Genomic DNA, 26,027 nt, shown 5'->3' with positions numbered 1-26,027 from the left:
TTATGACATCTATTTAGGCTTGAAAATAGTAAAGGATTCAAATTTTATTTTTATTCTCAGCTGTATTTTGAGGTTGTGAGATGGTGACTGGTTAGCCTATTTTTGGTGCCAGTAGATTCTTGGTACTTGCAAACAAAGCTGTTTTTAAAAATGGACCCCACATATCATCAGCAGCCTCAGCCTTTTCCAGGACTTCTTTCAGACCCACTTCTCCATACCCACCCACCCCAACATGCTGGTCGTACAGCAGGAATCAGAATACTTCTGCATTCCCATGGCCATTTCCAAACCCTCCCTCCATCACCACCACTCAGCAGCCTCTCCTCCTTTGAGATTCACTCTATCCAAATTTATCACCCAATCCAGATCCTGGTAGATATTATCTACCTGCCCCCAAGTCATTCTTCCTCCTTTCTCAAGAAGTTTAGTACCTGGCTGCACAACCTTTCTCATACATGTTGTTGACCTTCCTTTAAATATACTTACTTCCCAGATCTTCAATCTAATCAATTCCCATGACCTACTATGCCTCCTCTCCCCCTCAGCTATTCCCGGGGATGGTCATGCCCTTGATCTCACCATCACCCACAAGTGTTCACCTCCACAACTGAGAAATCTGAAGTTCTTTTAGCCTCCTGTCATTCCATCTATTCCTGTGTGTTAGTCCATTGTCTTCACTATGATCTTAATCCCTCCACCCCTCATTACTTTCCCAGGTCCTCACTCCTTTGACTTTCCTCTTTTGACCTTTTCTTTAGTTAACCGATTCAGCTCAATCCCTCATGCCCTCAACCTGTTGCCACTCACTTCTACTCAAACCCCAACCTTGGATTACTAGGGTAGATTACCATCTCCCTCTTCCACTTTTAAGTGCGTGCTGCTGAACAAAACTGGAGAAAGTGATGCAGCTGTGCTGCCTGGGTCCAATACTTATCTGTTATCTAATTTCAACTGGTCCCTCACTGCAGCAAGACAGTCCTTTTACTCCTCCCTAATCAATTCTCTATCCCACTCCAGACCTTTTCTCTCTTTATACTTCCTATACCATATCCACCATTCTCACAGCTGAGAAGATGGATGCCATTTGCCGTGACTTTCCTCCTCTCTCTCCTTTTCTTTATCTCCCAGCTGTCATGGAAAGAAAATCCACTGCTTACAATTTAGAATACAAGTCAGTAAAGAGCTTTATTTAGTTACAAGCCAAGGCAGGGAGAAGCATCATTTGGTCCATAAGGAAGTAAACTCTTTAGGAAGGAAACAGGCATTTATTAAGTACTTACTAGATGTCAGGAGTTATGTTAAGTACTTTACGAGTGTTAAGTGTCATTTGATTCTCCTAACAACCCTGCAATATAGGTTCTTTTATTATCCCCATATTACAGGTGAGGAAATTGTGACAGAGGTTAAGTGACTTGCCCACAGTCACATAGCTAGTAAGTGTCAGAGTCAGGATTTGAACTTAGGTCTTCCTGACTCCAGACCTAGCCCTCCTCCTCCCTTTATAAGGTAAGCAAGCTACTGAATATGAGCTATTTCCCACTAGTACACATAATACAGTATACCAAAAATACATAGTCATGCTGAGTTCACAACTGGTCAGTCTCTGGCCTTAGAAACAATTTATGTTTCAGAGGAGGAAATACAAACTTCCTAATCTGCTGACTGTCATTAGCCTTAGGGTCCAAGACAGGGTAAAATATATTATTTGTCCTTGGTTGCCCTTTCACAAGGCTCAAGTCCTTATAAAGGAATCCCTTGTGAAGGAATACTAAAATGTAGGGGTTGCACATGACTTGTTTTTACACTGAAGTGGAGGCTTATTCTAAAATGTCCTCTATCATGTCAAGAAATGTAGGAAAATGCAGGGTACTCCACTCCCTAGATATTATCCCCTCTTACTTTAATCCAGTCCCAGATGAAGAGATTTCCTTTCTTCCTGCCAAAGCCAACCCATCTACATGTACTCCTGATTCCCATCCCCTCCCTTCTTCTCCAGCAGATTTTCCCCTCCATCATTCTCCCCTCTCTCCCTCATCTTCATTTTCTCCCTTTCTACCAGCTTCTTTCCTGATGTCTGCAAACCTAACCATCCCTCCCTAGGTCCTCCTGAAGCTGACATCTATAGCTGTTCTCCTTTCCTTCTCAACCAAACTTCTTTTAAAAGTTGTCTATATTCATTGCTTCCACTTCTCTCTTCTCACTTCTCAACCCTTTGTGGGCTGTATTTTGACCTCAGCACTCAATTGAAATTGCCCTCTCCAAAGTTACCATAATCTCTTAATTGCCAATTCTTACAGTCTTCTCTAATTTGCCATTCTTTTTTATGCCTGCAGCATGTGACACTGTTAACCTCCTTCTTCTCCTGAGTGCACTCTCTCCTCTCTGGGTTTTTGTGAAGCTGCATACTGGATTTTTCCCCTCCCTGTCTGACTGCTCCTTCTCAGTGTCTTTCGCTGTGTTATAATCATCACATTCACCCAGCTGTGGATTAACCCTAAGCCTCTGACCTGGCATTTATCATCTCTACGTATACTCTTTGACTTTTGGACCTTATCAGTTTCTATGGGCCTAATTATCCCTATGCAAATGACTCCTTATATTTCCAGCCCTGAGTTATAGTACCACATCTCCAAATACCCACTGGACATTTCAAACTAGATATCTGGTAGAAATATCAAACTCAGCATGTTTGAAAGCGAACTCATTACCTTTCTGTCCTCACACTCACCCTCTTTTGAACTCCCCATTTTCTCTTGAGGTCATTACCATCCTAATTACCCAGATTCAGTATCATCCTTGGTTACTCTCATTCAGCCCAGTATCCACTCACTTGCCAAATCTTGTCTTTTCTACCACCAAAACATATCATGCATCTATTTCCTTTCTCTACTCACACAAACACCACTTTAGTTCAGGGTTTCTTCATCTCCTCTTGCCGGAACTACTAGTCTTCTTGCTTCTCTCCCCTCTCTATTTGAACCGTTACAAAGCTGCAAAAGCACATCAGACCACAACACTCCCCTATTTAATAAAGCTGCAGTAGCTCACTATTCCCATTGGGAGAAAATATTAACTCTTCTGTTCACTATTTGCCCCAGACCTACCTTCCCATCCTTATGGCACATTACTCTTTTCTGTGAAGAAAACCAGGCCTTCTAACTGTTCCTTATACATGATACACCATCTTTCTATCTGTTGTTTTGTCCTGCTTTATCTTCTATTCCAACTACTGACCTCCCCTATCAGAAGATCCCATCTTCTACAGGAAGCCTTCCCAATTCCTCTGAATTCCAGTACTTTCTCTCTCTCTTAATTATTTCCTGTTTATCCACTATATAGCTTGGTTTGTATATATTTGTTTGTATTCCATTCAGTTGTAAGCCCCTTGAGGGAAGAGACTATATTTTGCCTCTTTAAATCACCGGCACTCAAAACAATGCCTGGCACAAAGAAAGTGCTTAATAAATGTTTATTGATTAATTGATCGATCATGTCTGGAATGCCTTCCCTCCCCATCTCTGCCTTTTAGAAGCCTTAGTTTCCTTCAAGTCTCAGTTCAGTTGCCACCTTACACATGAAGCCTTTCCTGCCCTCGCCCCCCCCCACCAACTCTTAGTCCCTTCCCCCAAATGTCACTTAGAATATCTTTTATGTCTACCTTTACATGTACGTTTTCTCTTCTCTAGCTAGACTATAATTTCCTTGAGGGTGGAGACTTTTACTTTTGTCTTTGTATTGACAGTTCCCAGCACATAGTAGGTACTTTAAAATGTTAGATTTATTGAATACATTTTGTCTCTTCTTGTAGCTATAGTTAATATAGGTGAAAATTTTCAAACAGATCTGTTCCAAAATGGAATAGGCTGAGTTTAGAGGTAATCAGTTTCTCTCCCTTGGGAAAAGGCCAAAGAAGCCCTGTGATGTCTTGTCATAGAGAGGATTCTTGTTCAGGTGTGGGTTGGACTAGATTTCCTCATGTCCTTTCCAACTCTGAGATTGTGCCTTGAGCTTGTGCCCCTGAAGAAGGACAAATGACATCTACATTCAGCTGTCCTGAGTATTTAAAAAAAAAAAACATACAATGAGACAATTTTTCATGCTTCTGAACTATAAATTATAACAATATCCCCTTTGGGGGACTGATGTATGAATAAACCCAACAGCTTAGAGCATTTCTGGTTTCTTTCTTAGTTCTTGGGGCCAAGCCCTAATTAAATCAACATTTCTTCTCCCTTAAGCGGGATGGTATTTCACCGCCAATTTTCCTTGCTTGGTGATATATTAGTCAGTGGTGCTTGTAAACACTTTGGAGAAATAACACTGGAAGTAAGGAAGATTGTCACTCAAAAACAGACCGACAGTCTTTAGTTCCAGTCTTATTGTGGGGTAAAGCCTTGCATCCTTCCGGAATATTAAAAAGAGAAATCTGATTGGTTGGTGAAGGACCATCATGGTCTGGCTCTCAAGAGTAAAAGAGGTACTACCTTTTATAGAACAGCATTCTTTTCTTTCCCTCTGTTGTCCCATGATTCACAGGTATGCAGCAGCAAATCTTACTGATTTACTACCCTTTTTGTTTCCTCAAGTTAAATTTGTTCAGCCTGTAGTCTTATCACAGTAAATTTGATTCTCTCTGATGACTGCGCCTCAAAGGCAACCACTCATAGTTCGCTCTTTCTCTTCCTGTCTCTCCCTTTCCTCCCATTTATTATATACACAGGGATGACTCTAGACAAACATAGAAGATTGCTTGGTTGGAAGGCTATTGCTCTTTATTTCTTCCAGCATCAAGAACTTATTCTTATTGCTTTGCCCTACCTAAAATAATGCTTTTTTTTTTTTGCCCTGTTCATCAGATTCAAGAAAAGTCTGTGCTTGACTGATTGAACTCTCTCCCTAACATTCTTTTTCTCCATCTGTCACCTTTTTAACCTCTCCACAAACGGTGATTGCCAAAAAAAAAATGTGAACTAAGGAAATAATCAAATATTGTCATACACATTAGCTTTCTTTTTTCTTGACTTTGGATGGGGAGGGGGCATAATACAAGTTGGAACAAGGAAAAGACGGGGGGGGGGGGAGTGGGGGGGGGCAGGAGGGGCGGGAGGCAGGGTGAATTATTCTTCTTAATTGTGTAACCTTAATACTGTCGACTCATTCCAAGTTTTGGCCCATAGCACCTGAAGCAATTTAGGATAAAGAGAAGGGAATGTGCTGTCTGCTTTGCCTCCTCCTTTTTGCTGTTATTTAAAATCTACATATTCTGTGTCCCACTAAATATCATCATTTTTAGATTAGTTCCCTTGGTGCTATGAGCTCAGGACTGAAAATGAAACAGTGACTATAAAAATAACTCTAGCATGGGTGTATATACTGAAAAATAAGGATATTTGAGAGAGAAACTCAACAGGCCACGCAAATACACATATCCCTACCTCTCCTTATGCTCATACATGAATATACCAGATTTTCCTTGCCAACATATATCAGCATTGTGACAAACCATCTTCTGCAGAGTTGCGAGACCTCTTTTGAGGACTTTCCCTGCCAAATTCCAGATTTCCTTGGTAATTCAAATGTATCCAAGAGACTTTTAAGTAGTTAAACACCTAGATCCAAAACATTACTTATTCCAACCTTGGGGATCAGCTCAAAAAATTGGAATCTTTAAAAATGTTCATCAGTCCATGAAATATGTCTATCTCACATTTATATACGTTGCCCTATTCCTTTTTTCACCACTGAAACCATGTGCGTAATTTGTCAGGAGATACTAAAAAACTTCTAAGAAACCCTAACAGAATAGAAAAAGAAAAGAGATGAAGAGTGTAATCAGTTTATTTTAAGCCTGATTTTCTTTATCCTTGAGCGTATATTGACTTTTGTCATGAGCCCAATTCTGTCAGATCAAATTAAATTTTGACTCACAACACCACATCTGAATTCAGTATTGAGTCATGTATGGTCGGTTTCTTAGAAGAACACTGGTAACTGTGGCAAGGGATACCACAAAAAAGAGGAATGAATGATGGAATTTAATAATTTCTTTGTCATAGAGAGAGAAGTGTGGGAGGATCACTTAAACTGTGATCTGGAGGAACTGGGCAAAGACATCCATTTTTTTTCTTATAGAAAACCAGACAGGGATTAGAGTAGAAAGGGACATGAGGGTATTTAATAAGAGATATTTATTGTGTGATTACAGTAGTAGCATATAGGCCACTTACTTAAATAGAGCTTACTTAGTTGTAAGAACTCAATGCCAGTAAAATAAGATTGAGAAGGCACTTTTTGTAAACTCACAAGATTTGGCCTAAAAATCTAGCTACCCTAGGACTTCGGACATCCCCCTAGTCAGCAATCAGAAGAATAGGATTCCAAGGATCTTTCTTAGCAACTAAAGAAATATAAAGAAATAGTTGCAAATAGGCAGACAAGAAGGGGAAAAAAAAGATAATTAGATCTAATTGGATAATTCATTTTCTGCTGCTATTGTTTGTATTAGGACAGTAGGATGAGCTAATTCTCAATTAAAGGTAGACGAAAGCTTTTTCTCCCGTCTTGAGGAAAGATGACGTCTATCATACATTCAACCTCATTCATAACTTAGCAAGCAAGTATGGTATTCAGTCAGTTTATATTTGATTTTAGAAATAATAGGGGAACTTGTCATTCAGTCATTCTCAGTCATGTCCAGATCTTTGTGACCTTATTTGGGGTTTTCTAGCAAGGAAACTGGAGCGGTTTGCCATTTCCTTCTCCATCTCATTTTACAGCTGAAGAAAGTGAGGCAACCAAGGTTAAGTGACTTGCCCAGGTCATACAACTAGTTAGTGTCTGAGGCCAGATTTGAATTCACAAAAATGAGTCTTCTTGACTTCAAGCTTGGCACTGTCTGTCCACTGTGCCACCTAGCTGCCCCAATAGGGGACCTACTAGAGTTCATGGAGTAGGGGAATGAAGCAGTCAAACCTGTAATTTAAGAAGATCATTTTGACAGCTGTGTGAAGGATGGATTGGAGTGGGGAGAGATCTGAGGCAGGGAAGCTGTTCTCATTGTTCAGATGAGAGAGGTGATGAGGCCCTTAAATAAGGTGGTGGCTCTGTGCATTGGAAGGATGATGGATGCTTGATATAGGCTAATGGGCATAGAAGTGACAAGATTTGGCAACTACATGGATCTGTCAGATGGGTAAGAGTAAGGAGTCAAGAATGATGGTGAGGTTGTGGGACTGGGTGATGAGAAGGATAATGGTATCCTTGAAAGCAATAGGGAAATTCAGAAGAGGGTGGATCAGTGGGGAAAGATGAGTACAGGTTTGGCATGCCTATAGTACATCTAGATTGAAATGTCCAGTAGGCATTTAGAGATATGATAGTGATACACAGGAGAGAGCCTAGGGCTGAATATGGTGATGTGGAAATCATTAGCATAGAGATGACAAGTAGGCTTATGTAAGTTGATCAGGTAAACTAGAAAAAGAGAGAATGTGGGATCTGGGACTGCATAAAGCCTTGGGCCCTTACACCCACAGAGTGATATGGATGGTCGTCATGAAGGGAAGTCTTAAGAAGAAGCAGTCAGACAAGCAGGAGAAGAGCCAAGGAAGAACAAGGCCAGATCACCACAAATCAGATCTATCCTGTGAGGCTGTACTAGATGGTCTCTGAGGTTCCTTCTGATTGTGAGATTCTGTGATTGTCTTCTGGAGAGTAGTTCTTTGGCATTGAAAAAAAATGTGTTTGTACACAAGATTTCTTCAACTCTGCCTAAAATTCATTTATTGTGTGATTTAAGGCCTTCCCCTTTTTCCTTTAGACCAGAGCAAGTTCTCTATAGGAGAGTGTGGTATTTTATCACTCCACAGCCTGTCCTGGCACTGTAATTTCTTCCAGTAATTGGAATCCTATAATCCTTCAACCTCCATTCTCAGGTCAGAGGATTTCCTTATTTTGCACCAAATCTAGATCATTTGGCATTGGATTTGCTCAACTCTTTTTCTAGATTTCCCAGCCATTTCCAAAAGGCAACTTTCCTATGAAGTATAATGAGTGATGACTATCCTGCAGTCTATAAAAGTGCGTTGTTCCTACTGGTGCCTCCCTCTCTCTCCCTCCCTCCCCTCCCCCCAAACACACTGCTTTTCTATGCAGGCTTTGAATTCAAATCTCAGTACCTCGCTTCTTGATTTGTCTTTCAGGTTCAAGTGTGAATGGCTTAGAGGAGCCCAGCCTTGCCAAGAGACTGAAGGGTACCCCAGAAAGAATTGAGCTGGAGAATTACAGACTGTCCATGAAACAGGCAGAAGAACTTGAAGAGGTTCCTGAGGAAACCCTAGCAGAACACAATCTGAGCAGTGTGTTGGACAAAGAGACTGAAGAGGACGTGGCAAGCAGGTTATTACATAACATATGCCTTTATATTCCTGTTAATCCCATTTCAAACAACATTATCCGTTGGGTTTCCAAATGAACTTGGCCCATCCTCTAAAGGGAAAATAAAGAGAATACACACACACACACACAATTTTCCAGTGTACAAGGGCTTTCCCGTGCAGTATCTTAATTAATCAACAAGCCTGTGAAGTGGATAGAATAAATATTATCCCTATCTTAAAGCTGAATAAACTGAAGTACAGAATGGTGGTATGAATTATGCCCATACTCAAATAGTGAGGAAGCAGAAAAGTTGATCTTCAAGGCCAGCTTGTCTCACTGCAAAACCATTGCTCATTTTCCTGCCCTGAGCCCCTTTCCACTGCCTGTCTTTGTACTGACCTAAGCATCCAAACCACTGACTTGACCAAGAACTCACCAAGTATTTAATAGATTCTGTGTGTCTAGAACTGTTCCTGGTCAATGGAAGGAGTACAGAAGAGCCATATGAGTTACTTTTTACAAAGTCTGCTTTTTAAAATCACTGTTCTCTGTGAGATAACTAGTTAAGTTCACCCTAAGACCTTATTCAGAGCTTGACCAAGTCTGAGCCAGAAGATCAGGAGTTCTTTACCTTTCATGGCTCTTTCCTGCAAATCAGTCATCCATGGAGCAGGACGAGACCATGGAAGACCCTTTGCCTTGGTTCTTCCTGACATTGTACCTGTACTCCTAGCACATGCACTAGTCCTGGAAGAGGTGGCACAGTTGATAAAGTGCCAGGCCTGGTTCAAATTCGACCTTAGATACAAACTAGCTGTGTGATCCTGAGCAAGTCACTTAACCTTGGTTGCCTCAGTTTCCTCATCTGTAAAATAAGCTGGAAGAGGAAATGACAAACCACTCTAGTATCTTCGCTAAAAACAAATGCCAAATGGGGTCACAAAGGGTAGGATATGACTGAAAAGTGACTCAAAGAAAATTACAAAGAGACCAAGAGCCATTTCCTAATGGATGTGAGCAGACAGTTCTCAAGAGAATTGCAGACTATAAATACCCATGTAAAAGAATGCTCCAACTCACTAATAATAAGAATAATGTAGATCGAAACAACTCTGAGGTTTTTTTTTTTCTCATACCCAGTGAATAGGCAAAGGTAACAAAAGATGTGAATAATCAGTGTTAGAGAAAAGCTGATTCACTGTTCAGCCATGCTGAAAAGTAATTTTGGAATTATGTTAAGAAAAATGTCTATATCCTTGGACCCTGAGCTGCTAGTCATCAACTCCAAAAGAAAAATCCCGAAAACATCACAATGTTTGTAGCAGCACTTCTCGTAGTAGGCAAGAAATGGAAACAGAATGTATGCCCATCAATTGGGGGAATGTTAAACAAATTGGAGTTTGTGAATCTAATGGAATATTACTGTGCTATAAGAATGTATAGATTAATAAGAAGTATCAGAAGACTTAGGAATCAATGTGTAGTAATTAGAAAAAGGAAAACAATATACACAGTGATTATAACAATAGAAATTGAAAGGATGGGGAAAAAACAGTTCAAAACTGAATATAGTATAATTATGCTTATCAAACATTGCCCCTAGAAAGAGGGGGGAAATGCACCTACTTCCCTTCCTTTTGGGAAGGAGGAGGGGTGTAGAAGGAAGGACACGCAGTGTGTGTGTGCAGTGTGGAACATTGCATATGCTGTTGGACTGAATGGGTGTGTTGGTCACTTTTACTGAAATGCTTTTTATTTTCTTCTTTGTTACAAATGATGGCTCTCTGGGAAGGGCAGAGGGTAGGAATATATTTGGAGGTAAAGGCAGCTCAGTGGTGCAGTGCATAGAGTGCCAAGCCTGGAGTCAAAAGGACTCATCTTCCTGAGTTCAAATCCTGCCTCAGATACTTACCAGCTGTGTGACCTTCACTTAACCCTGTTTACCTCAGTTTCCTCATGTGTAAAATGAGCTAGAGAAAGAAATGGCAAACCACTTCATTATCTTTGCCAAGAAAACCCCAAATAGGGTCACAGAGTCAGACATGACTAGAAAAATGACTGAAAAACAAAGAGTGATGTTAAAAACAAACGATATCTAAAAGAAAAATTTTCTAAAGAATAACAGTGTGAGGTAAGCTTGGAACATGTATTATTTTTCAAAAAGTTGAAACAAAAAGATATCAGTTGCCCAGAACATCCGTGACTAAGCTAGAGATAGAACACTATTTCCCTCACATATTATTGCCAGAATAATACCAAATCCTTCCCACCTAGGTAAATATTTGTTGAAGACCCTTCCTGTTCTCTTAATTCTATCCAATGTAACTCATTCCCAAGCAAGATGTTTGATTGGGAGGGTGAGGGCGAGGGGGTAGGGTTAAAGAGGAAGGTTAATCAATAGCTATTTCTGAAGTGGACTTCACTGAGTCCGGCCCAGAGGCCAGACGTTGATAGAACATCCCATGTATCCCTGTGATTCCGTAGCATTTCTATTGAGGTTTGTTATTACCAGACCTGGAGGAAACATCTTTAGCCGGTACAGATCAGCAGCTGTTCCACGACTCAGAGTATTAGAGAAGTGTCTGGGGAATAGAAAGGGCAAGTGACTTGTTTTCTGAGGATCAGGCAGCCTTTGTATGTTAAAAGCAGAACTTGAACACAGGTCTGCCCAAATCCCAGCAGTGGTTCACCACGCACCATTCTTCCTTTGACTTCCTTTGATTTTCGTAGGAGTTTCCTGATGACCGACTGCTGATCCTGGCAGCCTCTCCTAAAATGTGGTTCTCACTGTGTGTGAGTGCTAAGGGGTGACTTGTCCTAGACTCTTTGGGCTATTCCCTTAATCCCGAATAATCACCCTTCCATCCCTAAATATGGAGAAGCTGATTTTTCCCTGTTGTGCTTTTTGTGGATTCACTGGCTTACCGGTGTCTGCCAGGACACAGGATTCCAGAGGAAGAACTGACAAACCACAGCTTCCTTTCTTCTTCCACACCCTTCCTTTTGGCTCTTCAAAGGTCAGGCACCCAAAGTCCAACACAGATAAGGGCCGGGGAATGTAAAGTGAAACCCAAGATAAAGAATTTACATTGTGCCTATTACGTGACACAGGAGGCCTGTGAAGGGGACAGCAGCCTGTTCCGTGGACTGGACTCTCCATGGAAGTAACACTGCAGCAGTTGGTGTAATGGCGCAGAAAAAAAAAAACCCAGCTGTCAATACCTGGCAGTTTTCTTTCTGTTCTCCAGAGAGAAAAGGAAAAAATTCAGTCTTTATAAAGCACTCAGACTATAACAGGGCTTCTCAGAAGCAAGCTTTTAGAGCCAAATCCTTACTTTTATCTGAAAAAGGAAGGGACATTATAGAAAAATTTTAACTTTTTAAAAGTTGTTGTTAGATAATTTGGTTCACTCATTTGGTTTCTAGACTTGCATAAAAACTAAACTGGGGAAACATTAAGCATCACTAGTCCTTCAGTTTAACATTTTCATTGTGGCCATTCTTATGGATTCATTTCCCTCTTCTGCAGTTAGCATTATCTATAATAGAGAACTCCTAAAGGCCCTCCCCCCTCTATGTTATAACCATCTCTTCATCTCCCCCCCCCCCCCCGCCATTTCTGCCACAAATTGGTAGTATGAAACCAGGCAAATCTCTATCCTGTTGTTCCCCATCTATGAACAGGAATGCTTTTCTTCTGCACATGTAGGATCTCATGAGGAAGAAACAGTTGATTTGTCAAAGGCATTGCACTCCTTTGAAAAAATAAAAAGCATTAATGTTAGTGATTATTCATATTACATACTGTGGTATAGCAGATAAAATGCAGCTTAGAGTATGAGACACGGCTTGTAATCCAGGCTCAGATCCTTTTTATATCCTATTTCCATTGATATCTTGATTTTACATCACCTCCATTTCCAAATAAATTCTTGCCCATTCTCTACCCAGCAAGCCATCCCTAAAATAATCCTTAAAATTGTAGGGAGGCAAGGAGAAAGCAGTTAAAAAACAACTAGCATAACTACCATCGATCATAGCATATGCAATATAACGTACCTATGGTCCTCCACCTCTGCAGAAGGGAGAGGGAGATGGATATATTTTCTCAGCTCTTCTCTGGGTCTAAGCTTGGGCATTCTAATTATACCACCTTCACTTTCATTTTCATTTGCTCTGTATATATCTTGTGTGTACATAGCTGTTTGCATGTTGTGTCCTTCATGGATTCCTTGAGGGCAGGAAAGTTTTCACTTTTCTTTGTATCCCCAGCACTTGGTACAGTGCCTGGAATATAGTAAGCCCTTCATTAAATGCTGGGTGGCGTCATGGAGTGCCGGGCCTTGAATCAAGAAGACCTGGGTTCAAATCCAGCCTCAGACACTTACCAGCTTTGTGACCCTGGGAAAGTCACTTAACCCTGTTTGCCTCCATTTCCTGATCTGTAAAATGAACTGGAGAAGGAAATGGTGGTATCTTTGCCAAGAAAACCCCAAATGGGATCATAGTGAGTCAGAACAACTGAAGAATGACTGAACAACAAATGCTTATTGATTGATTCCAGCTGGTTCCTTCCTATAAGTAAAGTGGATGTTAACACTTTGCATGCCTAGTACTGCGGTATTGTACTAAGCTGGGCACCTTCAGTACATTATTGATCAGCATCCCTAACTTAACTTTGAAAGACACATTTCTCCCAGCCTAAGCACACATTTCTTATTTGAGGTCACATATGTGGTGATTTCAAAGCCTCCCTGAAGAATTATAATTCAGAGTTAATAGACCATGAAGGAGATCTAAGGGGGAAAATTTCCCTAGCATTTGAGCTGAGGGGGTGGAAGGAATTTGTTTTTCTCAGGGCAGGAACATTCCACGAGTTTGAAGGTAGCTTGGATTTCATTCAAATTCTACCTTCGCGGCTACTCCCATAAAAGACAGAAAAAAAAACAACTTTTTTTTTTTTTGGAATACTGCTGAACAGTAAATCAAGCATTTATTAAGTGCCTTCTGTATGCAGGCACTAGGAATACAAAAGCAGAAATTAAACCCTTCCTTCCCACAAGTAGCTTACATTCAGAGGAGTCAGCATGCATGTTCTTTTAGAGAATAGGGACACATGCTTCTGTCCTGAGTGTGTCATGTAGAAATACCTACTGCTTATAGCTATTTTTCTAAGCTCTGAACAGCAGTATGGGCTAAGAACAGAAGTTGTCTATAGGGCTGTAACACCAGGTGCTGGAATGTTAGTTTCCATTTATTTCCCATAGGCCGTGTGCTCTGTACTTTTCCAGTAAGATTAGCCAAGTTTATTTTTATTATTGTGCTTTTCTGGCTCTGTTGCCAGCTTCTCTTTGTGAATTTTCTCCCATCCTTTCCACTTTTCCTCCTTTCTTTTGCCAGCTCATCCCTCTCTGAAGGACTCAGTGTGGCTCTGAAAATCTTTCCTTTACTTTTTCCATCATATAATATATTCCACATTTATAATCATCACTATTCATTCTTACGTTGTAAATACTTTGTGTACACATAAGGTAGTTACAGGAGGGAGGCCACTAGCAGTTGCGGGGGTGTTTCAACAATCCAGCTAGCAGCTGCTATGGGGGTGAACCAGCTCACAGAGCACTGCAAGCCCAGGTTCTTTTGATCTGCTTTACTAAGGAAAGCAACATTAAGGGGTTAACAATCTTACCTGAATCCAGCATACAAATAGCATTCGCTTAGTTCAGGGGAAAAAGCCAGCACCCTGAACTTCAGAGCAAATACAAACAAATTACAAACACACATTTATAAACAGACCAAATACAAGTCATAATTACCAACATCTGAATTCAGCCTGGAGCTCGACCATGGCTGGCTCAGAGTCACGTGTCACTACTGCTGCAGCTCAGAGCTCCAATAAAAGAAAGCCAACCTCTGGTTTTATATCTTTTTCAGGGTCAAGGGTGAGTCACACGTGCAGCTCACCCACGTGACCTAAAATCGTCACAAAAATGCAACTTAAACCCACATGGTCTAAAAGCCTCTGATGTCACAAACATGTCACTCAAACCCATTTAAACTAGGCTTTCCCTTGAGGCAAGGAGGTCATCAAGGACTCCTAATTTAATCAAGGAAATAAAGGCCAAACTCTTCAAGGGCACGTGGTTGAATTGAGTGCCAAGAGCCCATTTTGATTGCCAATACAGGGGTACCAAGAAAGGCTTCCTGCAGAAGATTTTGTCTCAATAAAAGAAGAGAGGGGACTCTCTGAGTTGTAGGTAGAGGAGTGTAGTCCAGGTTTGCAGACATGGGGACAAGCGATGGAATATTGTGAGTGAAGAACAGAAAGAAAGCCATCTTGGCTGGATCTCAGAATGTGATGACAGAGTTATAATGTCTAATGAGCCTGGAAATGTAGGTTAGGGCCAATTCGTGTAGGGCTTTAAACAGTGAACCACTGGAGTTGGTTGAGAAAGTTATTGACATGGTCAGATCTGCACTTATTTTGATAGAAGGTTGTCGGATGGACTGTAATAGTGAGACATGAATCAGAGAGACCAATTAGGAGGATGTTGCAATAAGCTAGGCAAAAGGTGAAGTTCTCAACTATGGTATGTGATAGAAGGAAGCAAGCAAGCAAGCGTTTCTTAAGAACCTACTATGTGTCAGGCATTGTACTCAGTGCCTTACAAATACTATCTCATTTGATCCTTCCAACAACCTTGGGAGGTAGGTGCTACTATTATCCCTGTTTTACAGTTAAGGCTGAGGTAGGCAGCAGTTAAGTGACTTTCCCAGAGTCTCACCACTACTAAGTATCTAAGGTTGGATTTGAATTCAGGTCTTCCTGACTCCAGGTCCAGTAGTCTATCTGCACTTCTGAAAGAAGAAAAGGAGTTAGATGTGAGAGATATTGTGATTACCTATGAGGGATGAGAGAGAGCAAGGCATTGAAGAAAATACTGAGATTAAGAACCTGTGATACTAGATTGGCCAAAAACTAAAATCCCACAAATTATGTAGCATATCATGCAAAGGGAAGATCTGCATTTCTGACACTCCCAAGAGTTTGTATCCAAAAACAGTTCATGGAAAATAAAATTGACCTGCCCTTATTTGTTCCCTTCTTGTACCCCATATAAACTTCATCCCAATAAATCTTAATTGTGTGGTGTATGGTTTACTGATAGTCCTTTTAATAATCCAATTTGCATGAGTGTGAAGATGTACATTTGCCACATAGACATACCTCAAACCTTTCCCATGATGTGTCTGTTACTTTACACTCATTCTCTTCACAAAGTTTCCTATCTGTATTAATGTCCAATGGGGAAGGGAGCTGACCACCTTTACAGCTTCCTTCTGAAAAGAGGAATGTGCCTGATTCTGCTCTTTCCCTTCAAAATCCACAGTGTAAAGGCTTTGTCACCTTGCTACTCCCCCCTCTTTAAAAAAAACAATCATTCTTACATCTCTTCCCTATCCCACCCCCTGAATATAAGCTCTTCCCCTCGAGAGCTATTTGCTGTTTATTCACTTTGGTTTTTTTCTTCTCTCTTGGCTTCTTTGTAGTAGTTCAGAGTCTGAGATGGAGGAGGAAGATGAGGAGGAAGAAGAGGAATCCCATCTTCCCCCTTCAGACCTGGGAGGTGTACCTTGGAAGGAAGCTGTTCGCATCCATGCTCTTCTAAAAGGGAAGAGTGAAGAGGAGCTGGAAGCCTCAAAAAACCGTGAGCCTGGGAATGAAGAAGAGGAGGAAGAAGAAGAGGAAGAGGAGGAGGAAGAGGAGGAGGAGGAAGAAGAAGAATCTAGTGAAGGTAGGAAAACTATGTCTAATCACAACCCTAAGTAATTTTCTTTATTCTTCTTTTCACTTTTGGTTAAAGAAATCTACTTTCAAGACAGCAATTAATCCAGCCTTGTTTGGGGTGACTTGGTTCATTGCCCTGGAGGCTGTTGCAGTGTACAAGGATAGGATCAAATCTTTTCAGCTCAAAGTCACCGTCATCAACTGGACTGAACACAATGAGATTAATATTTAATTACTTATTTATTTACTTTTACTGAAAGTCAAAGTGTTTGAACTTGTTCATTACCCATATTTTATGCATTTTCCAAGGCCATGGGTTTTATTTCTGCATCCTTTCTTGGACTTTGTCTCTTTTGAATTTCTCTGTGTTTATTCTGCTAGTCTTCCTACACTGTAGCTTCTGTATATAGTTGACATATATATAAATAATTTCTCCCCTTCTCTATCCCTAGCGAGGAACATGTCATCCTCATACTGTAAGCTGTGGTCCAGAAATACAAATCCTGCTCTCTAATAACATCTGTGTAATTAGCAGGTCACTTTCCAAACCTGCTTTTCTGTTTTGGAGCCCTTGCCTCCAATTTGGCAGGAGTGATGAAAATGCCACCTGTGTTCTTAAAGTCTTCAGGACCTCGTAATTTTCAGCAATACTTTCTAGATTCCTTCTTGCCGTAAATCTCAAGGTAGTTTTCTGGTTCGACAAACCTTGAGAAGGTCTCCAGGAGATAGCAGACCTTTCTATGGTGATTATCACATGAAAAATTATCCTCTTCAGTCCCCACGTACCACTATTTGTCTCTCCTTCCCTTGACTCTTATTGACTCTCACCCCATGGCACCTGAAGAACCAACCATACTATATTTTCTTGGCAAACAAGCAGCTGCTTCCTCTCAGAGGATCCATCTTCCCTTCCTCTACGTTACCCTCTTTTACCCACCAACATCTTGACATTAGTCAGGACTTCAGATCCTTTTTATTCTGTGTTTTCACTTTGAACTTTTTCTCCCCCTCCTCTTTTTTAAAAGAAATAATTCATTCTCCCTGATAATAAGATTGAAAAATATTCCTTAGGACTCTTTGTCTTTGCTTCTAAGGGGAAAAAAAACCAGCCTGTACCTTATGCAGGGATAAACAATCACTCCCTGCTGTGGAAATGGAAATATAAAACATTCTTTGTAGATCAATGCAAAATGCTCCCTGGTTCTCACTCCTTGAAAATCTGAGTGGTAGCTCTCTGAGAAAACCTATGTGGCCAACCACTCTGTGAGAGCTTAGACTTTGGAGTTTTCACTTTCCTCTACTAGTTAGCTCTTTTTTTCATTTCATTAACATTTCAAGTATTAGCTATACCTAATTCTCTTTGCCTTGTTTTGGCTAACCTCATTCTTTGTCTTCCTCAGGTCTCTCTCCTGCCCTTCCATTTTTTCCCCTTATGCTCTGACTGGTTTTTTTTATTCTCAGATCTTCTCTTTTCCTCTCAGTACTGCTCGTTCTCTTTCTCCTCCCTCACTTTCTTTTCAAATCCTCCCAAATTTCCCATTCCCAAGCTCATTGCTGGACTTTTTTCCTAGTTCCCCAAACCTTTCAAGAAATTCCTTTTCCTTCTCCCACCCAACTTTTCTCTCACCAAAGCCAGAAGAAAAATCTGTGCCCTCCTAAGGGAAGAGAATAAGTAGGAGGTGGAGGCAAAGCCAAATCCAATCTAGAAACAATTTTTATCTCAAATTTCTGGTTTCTCATCTTGACTTTGACTCTCCTTTACTGTTACTTCACTTCTCTCTCTCCTAATTTTCCCGCATACAAAAAAGAGATCGTAATCTTCGCCTCCCACTAGCACTTCTACCTCATAGAAATGAAATGTGGTAAACAGAAATGAGGTATAGCTCTTGGAATCCCACCAAAGGAAGATGCTGTGTAAACTTAGATTAATGATATCATTCTAGAGCTGTGTAGATTAGAGGAAGTGAGAGTTTAGGCTTCTTCTACACTGACACCTCCTGGTTTTCAATTCTCACACCAGACCAAATTTTTAATAGCCCTCTAATAGTTGGCACCGGATTAATGTGCTGCATATCATTCTTATCTGCTTCTTCCTGGAATCAGGAGGGCTTTGCTACTGTCTTAAACTGAAGTCCATTCCTTCTGGCTCAATAGGGACTAAAAATAGAACAGAGGGAAAGTACTTCATACGTAGAGTGTGTCCAGAAAGTCTAATGCAGTTAAACTAATATTGCAGCTTAAAACACACTAAGACTCTTGGGACATCCAGCTTATCTTCCAGAGAAGCTAACTATCAATGGATAAAAATTTGCTATGAGATACTACTGACATAGAGAATGAGCAAGAGAAAGGAGAAGCAGAAAACACATTTGCTTTCCAAATTTGAGGGTTTGAGGAAGAAAAGTGAGAGCTTCTAGTCCAGTGACCTGATCAATTACCCCTCTTCTTTCCTGGACCTACTAATATTTATGCTTTCCCATAAAAATTTTTAATCTAAAATTAAATTTTTAAAAAATTTGTGCTTTTCAAAAAATATATACAGAGACTGTATACAGACACTGCTGTTCCAAATTAGTAGCTGTCTACTTTTTCAGGATATAGAAACCACAGTAATATGCATCTTTTTCTTCTTCTCTGTAAAGATTAACTAATTGCATGAGTAAGATCCAAGGAGTTAGGAAAAGGGGACAAGACTGCTTGGAAGTGTCACATGCCTTGGACTCTCCTCTTATTCCTTGGGCAGCAGCTGGCACAGTAATTAACTACTTCTGGTCTGTCAGAATATCCATAGCACGTTCCGAAGAACAGTGCTAAGTAAATAGGACATTTCTGTTGCCTTCATTATCTTGATCTGATGCTGGCTGTAGCCTTGTTGGCTTTTGTGCAGCTTAGGGTGCTGTTAGTCCTTGCTTTCCACTCAGAAAATGGATCCCCTGAACTGGAACCACTGTCAAGACAAGAATGCAAGAGGTGGACTTGTGGGGAGGGGGTTTTCTTTGCAGCCAAATACTTAACATCGAACTTGGCCAAAAGTGCCTGGAAACAAAACTTCTTGACTGGATGGTGGAATTTCTCCTTCAAACAGTGGACTTAGATGAACATGTAGACATTGACGGGAAGTCTTACTGCCTTTGAGCTAAGGATAACTTCTCTCTCTCCTCTTTCTCTCCCGATCCTCTCTCCATATATCCTTATGCCTGTCTTATGCTTGATGTTTGGCTCCCTCTGCTGTAGAGGGAGAGTATTGCCCCTGGAAGAGAGAGCTCCAGCAAAGCCACTGGCTTCAGCATAACTCAAATGAAGAGGATACGGGTACATTTAAAGGTACCCGCTTTACCCCTGCCCGTCCCCACCCCCTGTCCTTCCCTGACAGCTGCCCAGAGATTGCCCTGGAGAGCAGGTCCCACATGAAAAGACATTTTTAATGGAATTGTATAGACTGGCCCGTAGCCCATGCCCAACTACCCTGCTCCCTGTCCCTGGCACCAGGACTGCATGGCAGCCTCAGGATCATGTCATAGGGCATGTGTGGAAAAAACATGGGTTGGACAAGAATTCTAGAAATGACCCTGTAGCAATTCTACATCCTGACCCAAAGTTCCCATCAAATTCAAGACAGATGTCCTTTCCTAACTATTTTCCCCTTGGAGCAACAAGCCTAATGACAGATACATATATTTGGATCAATTGAGCACCTCTTGAAGGTGACTCAAAATGTCTTCTGCCACCACCAGATATACTTGGGCACTTCATACTAAAGTGTTTCCATTTTCGTATTAAAAAATTAGTATTCATAGTATGTTCAACTTTTAAAGACTCCAGGGATATAACTGGCAGCAAAAAGTAAAGTGTTAACAGCGAGAATTGTAATTATCTTCCCTTTTCTGCTTGAAAGAGGATAAGATTCAGCCTCTTTTCTTTCTACCGGCCTGCCTCTTATACTTCCTAGCATATTTTAGGCAATCAGATGACATATCAACTCGTGTCTTACTAGGATGATTCAGGTCCCTGAAGGAAAACAACTTAGAAATAGACTGAGGGTCCATAGAGAAGTACAGCTGGAACGGAAAAGCTGATCAGAGACGTAAACTCCTTTGCAATCCATCAATGTTTGCATTCACTAGCCCTGAGCACTCACAAACCCGAGTGAAGCCACGAGGACTGAAACCATAACCAGGTCAGCCAGTTGGATTGCGAAGGGAAGCAGTAAGGCATGGTTGCCAGTGTCGATGGGGGCAATCTTCTACCTAGTGCATAAAAATCCTTTCAGTCAGTGGTACCTGCTCTCACTGAACCTTCCCCCAATGTCCCACTTCAGTTACTTACTGTCCCTGACATTTTAACTCAACTGTGTGGCATGGTATGTACACTAATCCTGGGGAGCCCATGCAGTGGCAAGCTGCATGGACTGCTTTTGCTGTTGCCTGCAAACTCCTATGTTACCTTGAACCTTTGGTGGCAAAGGTCACCACATTTGGTTTCAAGGAAGAAATTTGACTCCAGAGAAAGTAGAAGAGAATTTGTCTTCATCGCCTCATTTCCTTCCATTCATGAGTTATCAAAGCTTCAGCTGTTTATGAGGCATCTTTCCAAGCCACCCTTCGCATTGATGTCCCTTTCCTTGCCAAACTGTGCAGCATGCAGCGTGGGTCATGGGTATAAAAGGAGAGCTTCTCACTTCAACATCAGCCTTGACTATAGTAAAAAGAGCACATGCTGCTGACATATGTGTTGGCAGGTTTGTTGCAAAGCGGCATACCTTCATCCCACCCATTGGTTGGCCTTCTAAAACACAAGAGTAAGATCTTAAACTTGCCTCATGGGTTGGTAATGATCTAAGTGCCTTGCTTCAGGAAGATCCAAGGTGTCTTATGGGGAGTCACAGAGCTGCTACTTCTACAGATATTCTCATATTCCCATGGTAAGGCATTGCAGCTAAGTATATGAAGACCTTCTCTTGAAAGTTGGTCTCTTCAAAGTCCTGGGTTTGATCCTAAGTAGGTGAAATAAGAGAGAAATTGGTATACCAGACTGCCATCCCAGATGAAGAAAACATCAGAAAGAAATGAATGTGCTTCCACAGTGGCACTGCTTAGATTGGCCAACACTAAACAACACTGAATTTTCAGTTCTTGAAAATTACTAAATTACTAAATCCGATTGGGTAAATAGTGGGAAAGTTTGTGTGCTTGTCTGCATATTTTCAAATCCTACTTCTGTATGCTATCTTAACAAATATCGTAATTTTTCTTTTCTTTCTGTTTCCCTTCTTGTGATGGTTTGTCCTGGTTCTTCCTTCCCTGAGTTTTGCTTTCCCTTTCCTTACTTTCTCCCTCCCACCTCCCATATCCCTTCCACCCTGTCTTTGCTTTGCCAGCGGGGAATCTGAAGCTACAGCAGATTGTAAATCTAGTCGATCCCCTGGAGATCCAGGCAGATGTACACTGGACACACATTCGTGAGAAAGAGGAGGAGGATAAAATGGTGTCTACCTCCAGGTCCTCCAGTTCCAGAGGTAACTGCACCCAGGCCTAAGATCCTTTGTGTACTGTCTGAACACTTCGGAACAACTTCCTCCTTTGGGGAAGACCTAGCAGATCGCTTTAAAGCAAGGCCAACAAAACGTTTTATTCTCCTAACGTTTGATATAGTGTTCACCCTTAGATTCTTTTCCAGGGTATGTATAAAGTTTTCCAAGGTCTTTTGATCCTAGACCTTTTAATGCAAAACAACAGATAAACTTTACCCTTAAAAAAATCAGTTGATTTTCTTTTTCCCCCTGTGGTCGTTATAGGTTGTGTTAACCAACCTTTTTACAGTTTGTGAATTCTGCTGAAATTTTATTGATGGAATGTGTGTATATGTGTGTGCATGTATATATCTATCTATCTATGTAGATATATATATATATATATGAATAAGTGTGTATTTACACACATACACACATTTACATATCTATGTATGCAAGTTTGGTGGGCAACTAGCTGGCACAGTGCATAGTGCACGGGATCTAGAGTCAGGAAAAAATGAGTTCAAATCTGGCCTCAGACACTTACTAGCCGTGTGACCCTGGGCAAGTCACTTAATCCTATTTGCCTTAATTTCCTCATCTGTAAAATGAGCTGAAGAAAGAAATGGCAAACCACTCCAACCAGTATCTTTGCCAGGAAAACCCCAAATGGGGTCATGAAGAGTCAGGCACAACTGAAAATGACTAAACAACAAAAATTCAAGTTTGTATATTCTCAGGGACACATATTATGGAGTTTTCTGGCGAAGAGGAATTAGGCCAAAGGGTTTCCGGAAATATCTACAATTTTCATAGGATGAATATTATATATATAATATTATATATATACATATATATGTGTATATATTTTCCCAGTAACCTCACTTCTCCAAGTTGTTCTTAAGGAAACTGTAAATGAAAAAAAAAATGAAGGATATTGAGGACTTCAGTATCTGTCCTCTCATCAGTTCCCTCTCCAATCTAAAAAATACATTTTAATTTATTTATTTTGTTTTTTACATCACCAGAATTTTTCCCAGTATCCTTCTCCCTCCCCAGAGAGCTATCTCATATAACAAATAGTACATAAGGGACAGAAAGAAAAAGGAAGAGAAAAGAAATCAAAACTAATCAAATACATTGAAAAAATCTGACAATATATGTTAGATACCACAGCCATGGACCTCCCACCTCTGCAAAGGAATGGGTTAGGGTTATATTGTCATGTCTCTTTTTGGGGGCCATGCTTCTTCCTTATAATTTTGTGTCATCTACCTTTGTGGTTGTCCTTTCCATTTATCATGTTGTAGTCATTGTACGTATGTTTTCTTGCCTTTACTTACTTTACTCTGCATTAGTTCATGTAGATCTTTCCATGCTTCTCCATATTCATCATATTCATCGTAATTCATGTGACATAGTTTGTCAGGTCAACAAACATTTATCATGTGCTAGTTTTTAGCCATTCTTCAATCATTGGGTATCCTACTTTGTTTTCATTTCTTTTTTTTTTAGTTTCCAATTCTTTGTTACCACAAAAAGTACTGCTATAAGTATTTTGACATATACATACATATATACATATATATACATATATGTGTGTATATATATACATATATGTGTATATATATATATACATATATATATACTTTGTTCTTTTTGATAAATTCCTTGGGATATAAGTCTAATAATCGAATCTATGGATATGGACATTTTTAGTCACTTTAATTTGCATAATTCTACATTTCTTTCCAAAATAGGTGTGCTGATTCATAGCTCCACCAGCAATTCACCATCTTCTCATAAGCCCTTCAGTATTGATTATTCCCATCTTTTTTTTGTCATCTTCTATTTTTCTAGTTTTGAAGTGATGATGTATTTGTCTTAGTATTAGCAATTTGGAGCATCCTTTCCTGTAGTTATTAATCATTTGCAGTCCTTTTGAGAACTGTTTCTTCATTCTATTGGAGTGGCTTTGTGTTTTTGTTATATTTATTTGATTATTATTTATTTTTATATTTTATATGTCTGTTAGTTTTCTATATATCTTGGATACCAAACCCTTATCTAAGAAATTTGACAGATTATTTTTCCTATTCTTTTGCTTTCCTTTTTATCGTAGGTTGATTAATTTTGTTTGTGCAGTTTTTTAGTTTCATGTAATCAAAATTATTTATCTTATCTTTTGTATTTGTTTTTAATCCTTGTTTGGTTAAGAATATGTTTCCTACCCTTAGCTGTTGCTTTTCAATTTTCCCAGTAATTTTATCAAATAGGGAGTTCTTTCCTTAGTAGTTTATGGTTTCTGCTTTGTTGAACACTGGGTTATTGATTTCTGTTGTTTCTGATTTTCCCTTTCCTAGTCTATTCCATCAACGTACTTCCTGGTTTTTTGACCAATACCAAATGGTTTTGATGATAGGTGCTCAATAATACAGTTTGAGGTCTGGAAGTTTAGCACAACTTTAGCCCAGATCCATAGTATCAATTAAATAATCTAGTATTCATTATTTACTATATGCCAGGTACCATGGGTACAAAGAAAAAAACAAATAGTCCCTAACCTTAGGGAGCTTACATTCTAGTGGGAAAGAAAACATCTAAAAATCAGAACATACAAGATAAATACCAAATACATGGAAGGTAACTTTAGAAAGGGTGACCCTGGCAGCTAGGGGGACTAGTAAAGGCCTCATGAAGGGGAGGGCTCTTGAGCTGAGTCTGAAAGAAAGCCAAGGATTCTAAGACTCAGGGGTCAAGAGAAAGAGCATTCTAGGCATGAGGAATAGCTAAGGCAGAGGCCAATGGAGAGAGACGGATGCCTGTGCAGTAACCCAAGTAGGCCAGTACTGCTGGATTGTAGAGTTCATGGAGACAAGTAGAATATTAGAAGATTGGAAAGGTAGAAGGATTCAGGTTTTGAAGAGCCTTAAATGCCAAACAAAGACTTATAATAGTTTGGGTGAGGAGAGCCTAAATTAGGATGGTAGCTGTGCAAGTGGAGAGAAAGGGGCGTATGTGAGAGATGCCATAGAGAAATAAATCACAAGATTCAGTATCTTATTGGATATGTGGTGCCTGCAAGAGAATGAGAACCCAGAATGAAACTAGTGTGAACCTGCATGACTGGAAGGATCAGCGGCTCCTTAAAAATAAGAAGGAAATTTGGAAGAGGGTAGGAAAGATACTGAGTTCAGTTTGGGGCGTGTTTAGTTTGAGAAGCCTATAGGACATCCACTTCAAGGTGTCTAACAGACAACTGGAGATGAAAGACTGAACCTCAGAAGAGAATAAATAGATCTGGGAATTATCTGCAGAGGGATAATGTTAAACCCATGAGAGCTGATGAGATCACCAACTGAGAAAGTAAAGAGAGCCTTAGGGGACATCCTCAGTTACCAAAAGAGTTACAAAAACCCAGAGAGGAGATAGTGTCCTGGAAGAGAAGGTGGTCAGGAGTGTCAGATACTCCAGAGAAGATGTGAGGGTGAAAGGGTATAAGCATTTATATGTTACCTACCATGTGCCAGGCACTTTTGACAAATATTATCTCATGTGATCCTCACAACAACCCTGGGAGGTAGGTACTATTATTATCTGCATTTTACCTTGAGGAAACTGAGGCAAACGGAGGTTAAGTGACTCGCCCAGGGTCACACAGCTAGTAAGTGTCCGAGGCCAGATTTAAACTTAGTCATTCTTGACTTTAGGCCTGATGAACTATCCACAGCACCACCTCCTGCCAGAGAGATACATGAGGATCTCCTAATTAAGCAATTAATCACTGGTAACTTGGTAAAACGCAGTTTCAGTTGAATGATAAAGTCAGATTTCAGGAGATTTAAAAGAGAATGATAGAAAGCGGAGGCATCTGTTTTAAACTTTTGCAAGTTTAGCTGAGAATAAGGAGACAGATGTTGAATGATAGTTGGTGAGCATGGCAGGATCTATTGAGAGTTGTTTAGGGATAAGAATTAATAACAGGAGAGGAGCCGGAAGACAAGGAGATATTGAAGATTGGAGAGAAAGTGGGGATGATGCAGGGGGGCAGTCTACTGGGAGGAGGTGGGAGAGGATGGGATTTGCCTGGACAAGCAGTTTTCTCCCTTTTGCCCACCCACGCCATAGTGTACCAAAGTATGCATGATAAAGCAGTGCTGTGTGAGATCTCTGAGTAATGAATCTGGTCTGCCAAGCTTTTGTGCTGTGTGTGCTTCAGGGACCTGCTCCGTAAGGTCCTGAAGAGATTTGGGTTTTCATTAGGCGAACAGACCAAATGGGGGCTCAGCCAAAGCAACTAAAGTGGTTTGTAAATTGCTTCTGAGTTTGGCAATGAACGTTTGCCAGGAG

General features: G+C 40.4%; 1 protein-coding gene across 1 annotated transcript in view; it reads left to right on the top strand.

Moving 5' to 3' along the window:
* Window positions 1-26,027, top strand: part of MICAL3 (microtubule associated monooxygenase, calponin and LIM domain containing 3) — a 188,907-nt gene that overhangs the window by 107,865 nt on the left and 55,015 nt on the right. The window contains exons 25-28 of the mRNA XM_036761225.1: window positions 8,202-8,397; window positions 15,931-16,175; window positions 19,403-19,492; window positions 21,546-21,683. Of these exons, the coding sequence (XP_036617120.1) occupies window positions 8,202-8,397; window positions 15,931-16,175; window positions 19,403-19,492; window positions 21,546-21,683 (669 nt within the window). The remainder of the gene's footprint in view (window positions 1-8,201; window positions 8,398-15,930; window positions 16,176-19,402; window positions 19,493-21,545; window positions 21,684-26,027) is intronic.

Source organism: Trichosurus vulpecula, chromosome 5 (genome assembly GCF_011100635.1).
Source record: "Trichosurus vulpecula isolate mTriVul1 chromosome 5, mTriVul1.pri, whole genome shotgun sequence".
NCBI classification, from domain to species: domain Eukaryota; kingdom Metazoa; phylum Chordata; class Mammalia; order Diprotodontia; family Phalangeridae; genus Trichosurus; species Trichosurus vulpecula.
This window is presented reverse-complemented; position numbering and strand designations above follow the sequence as displayed.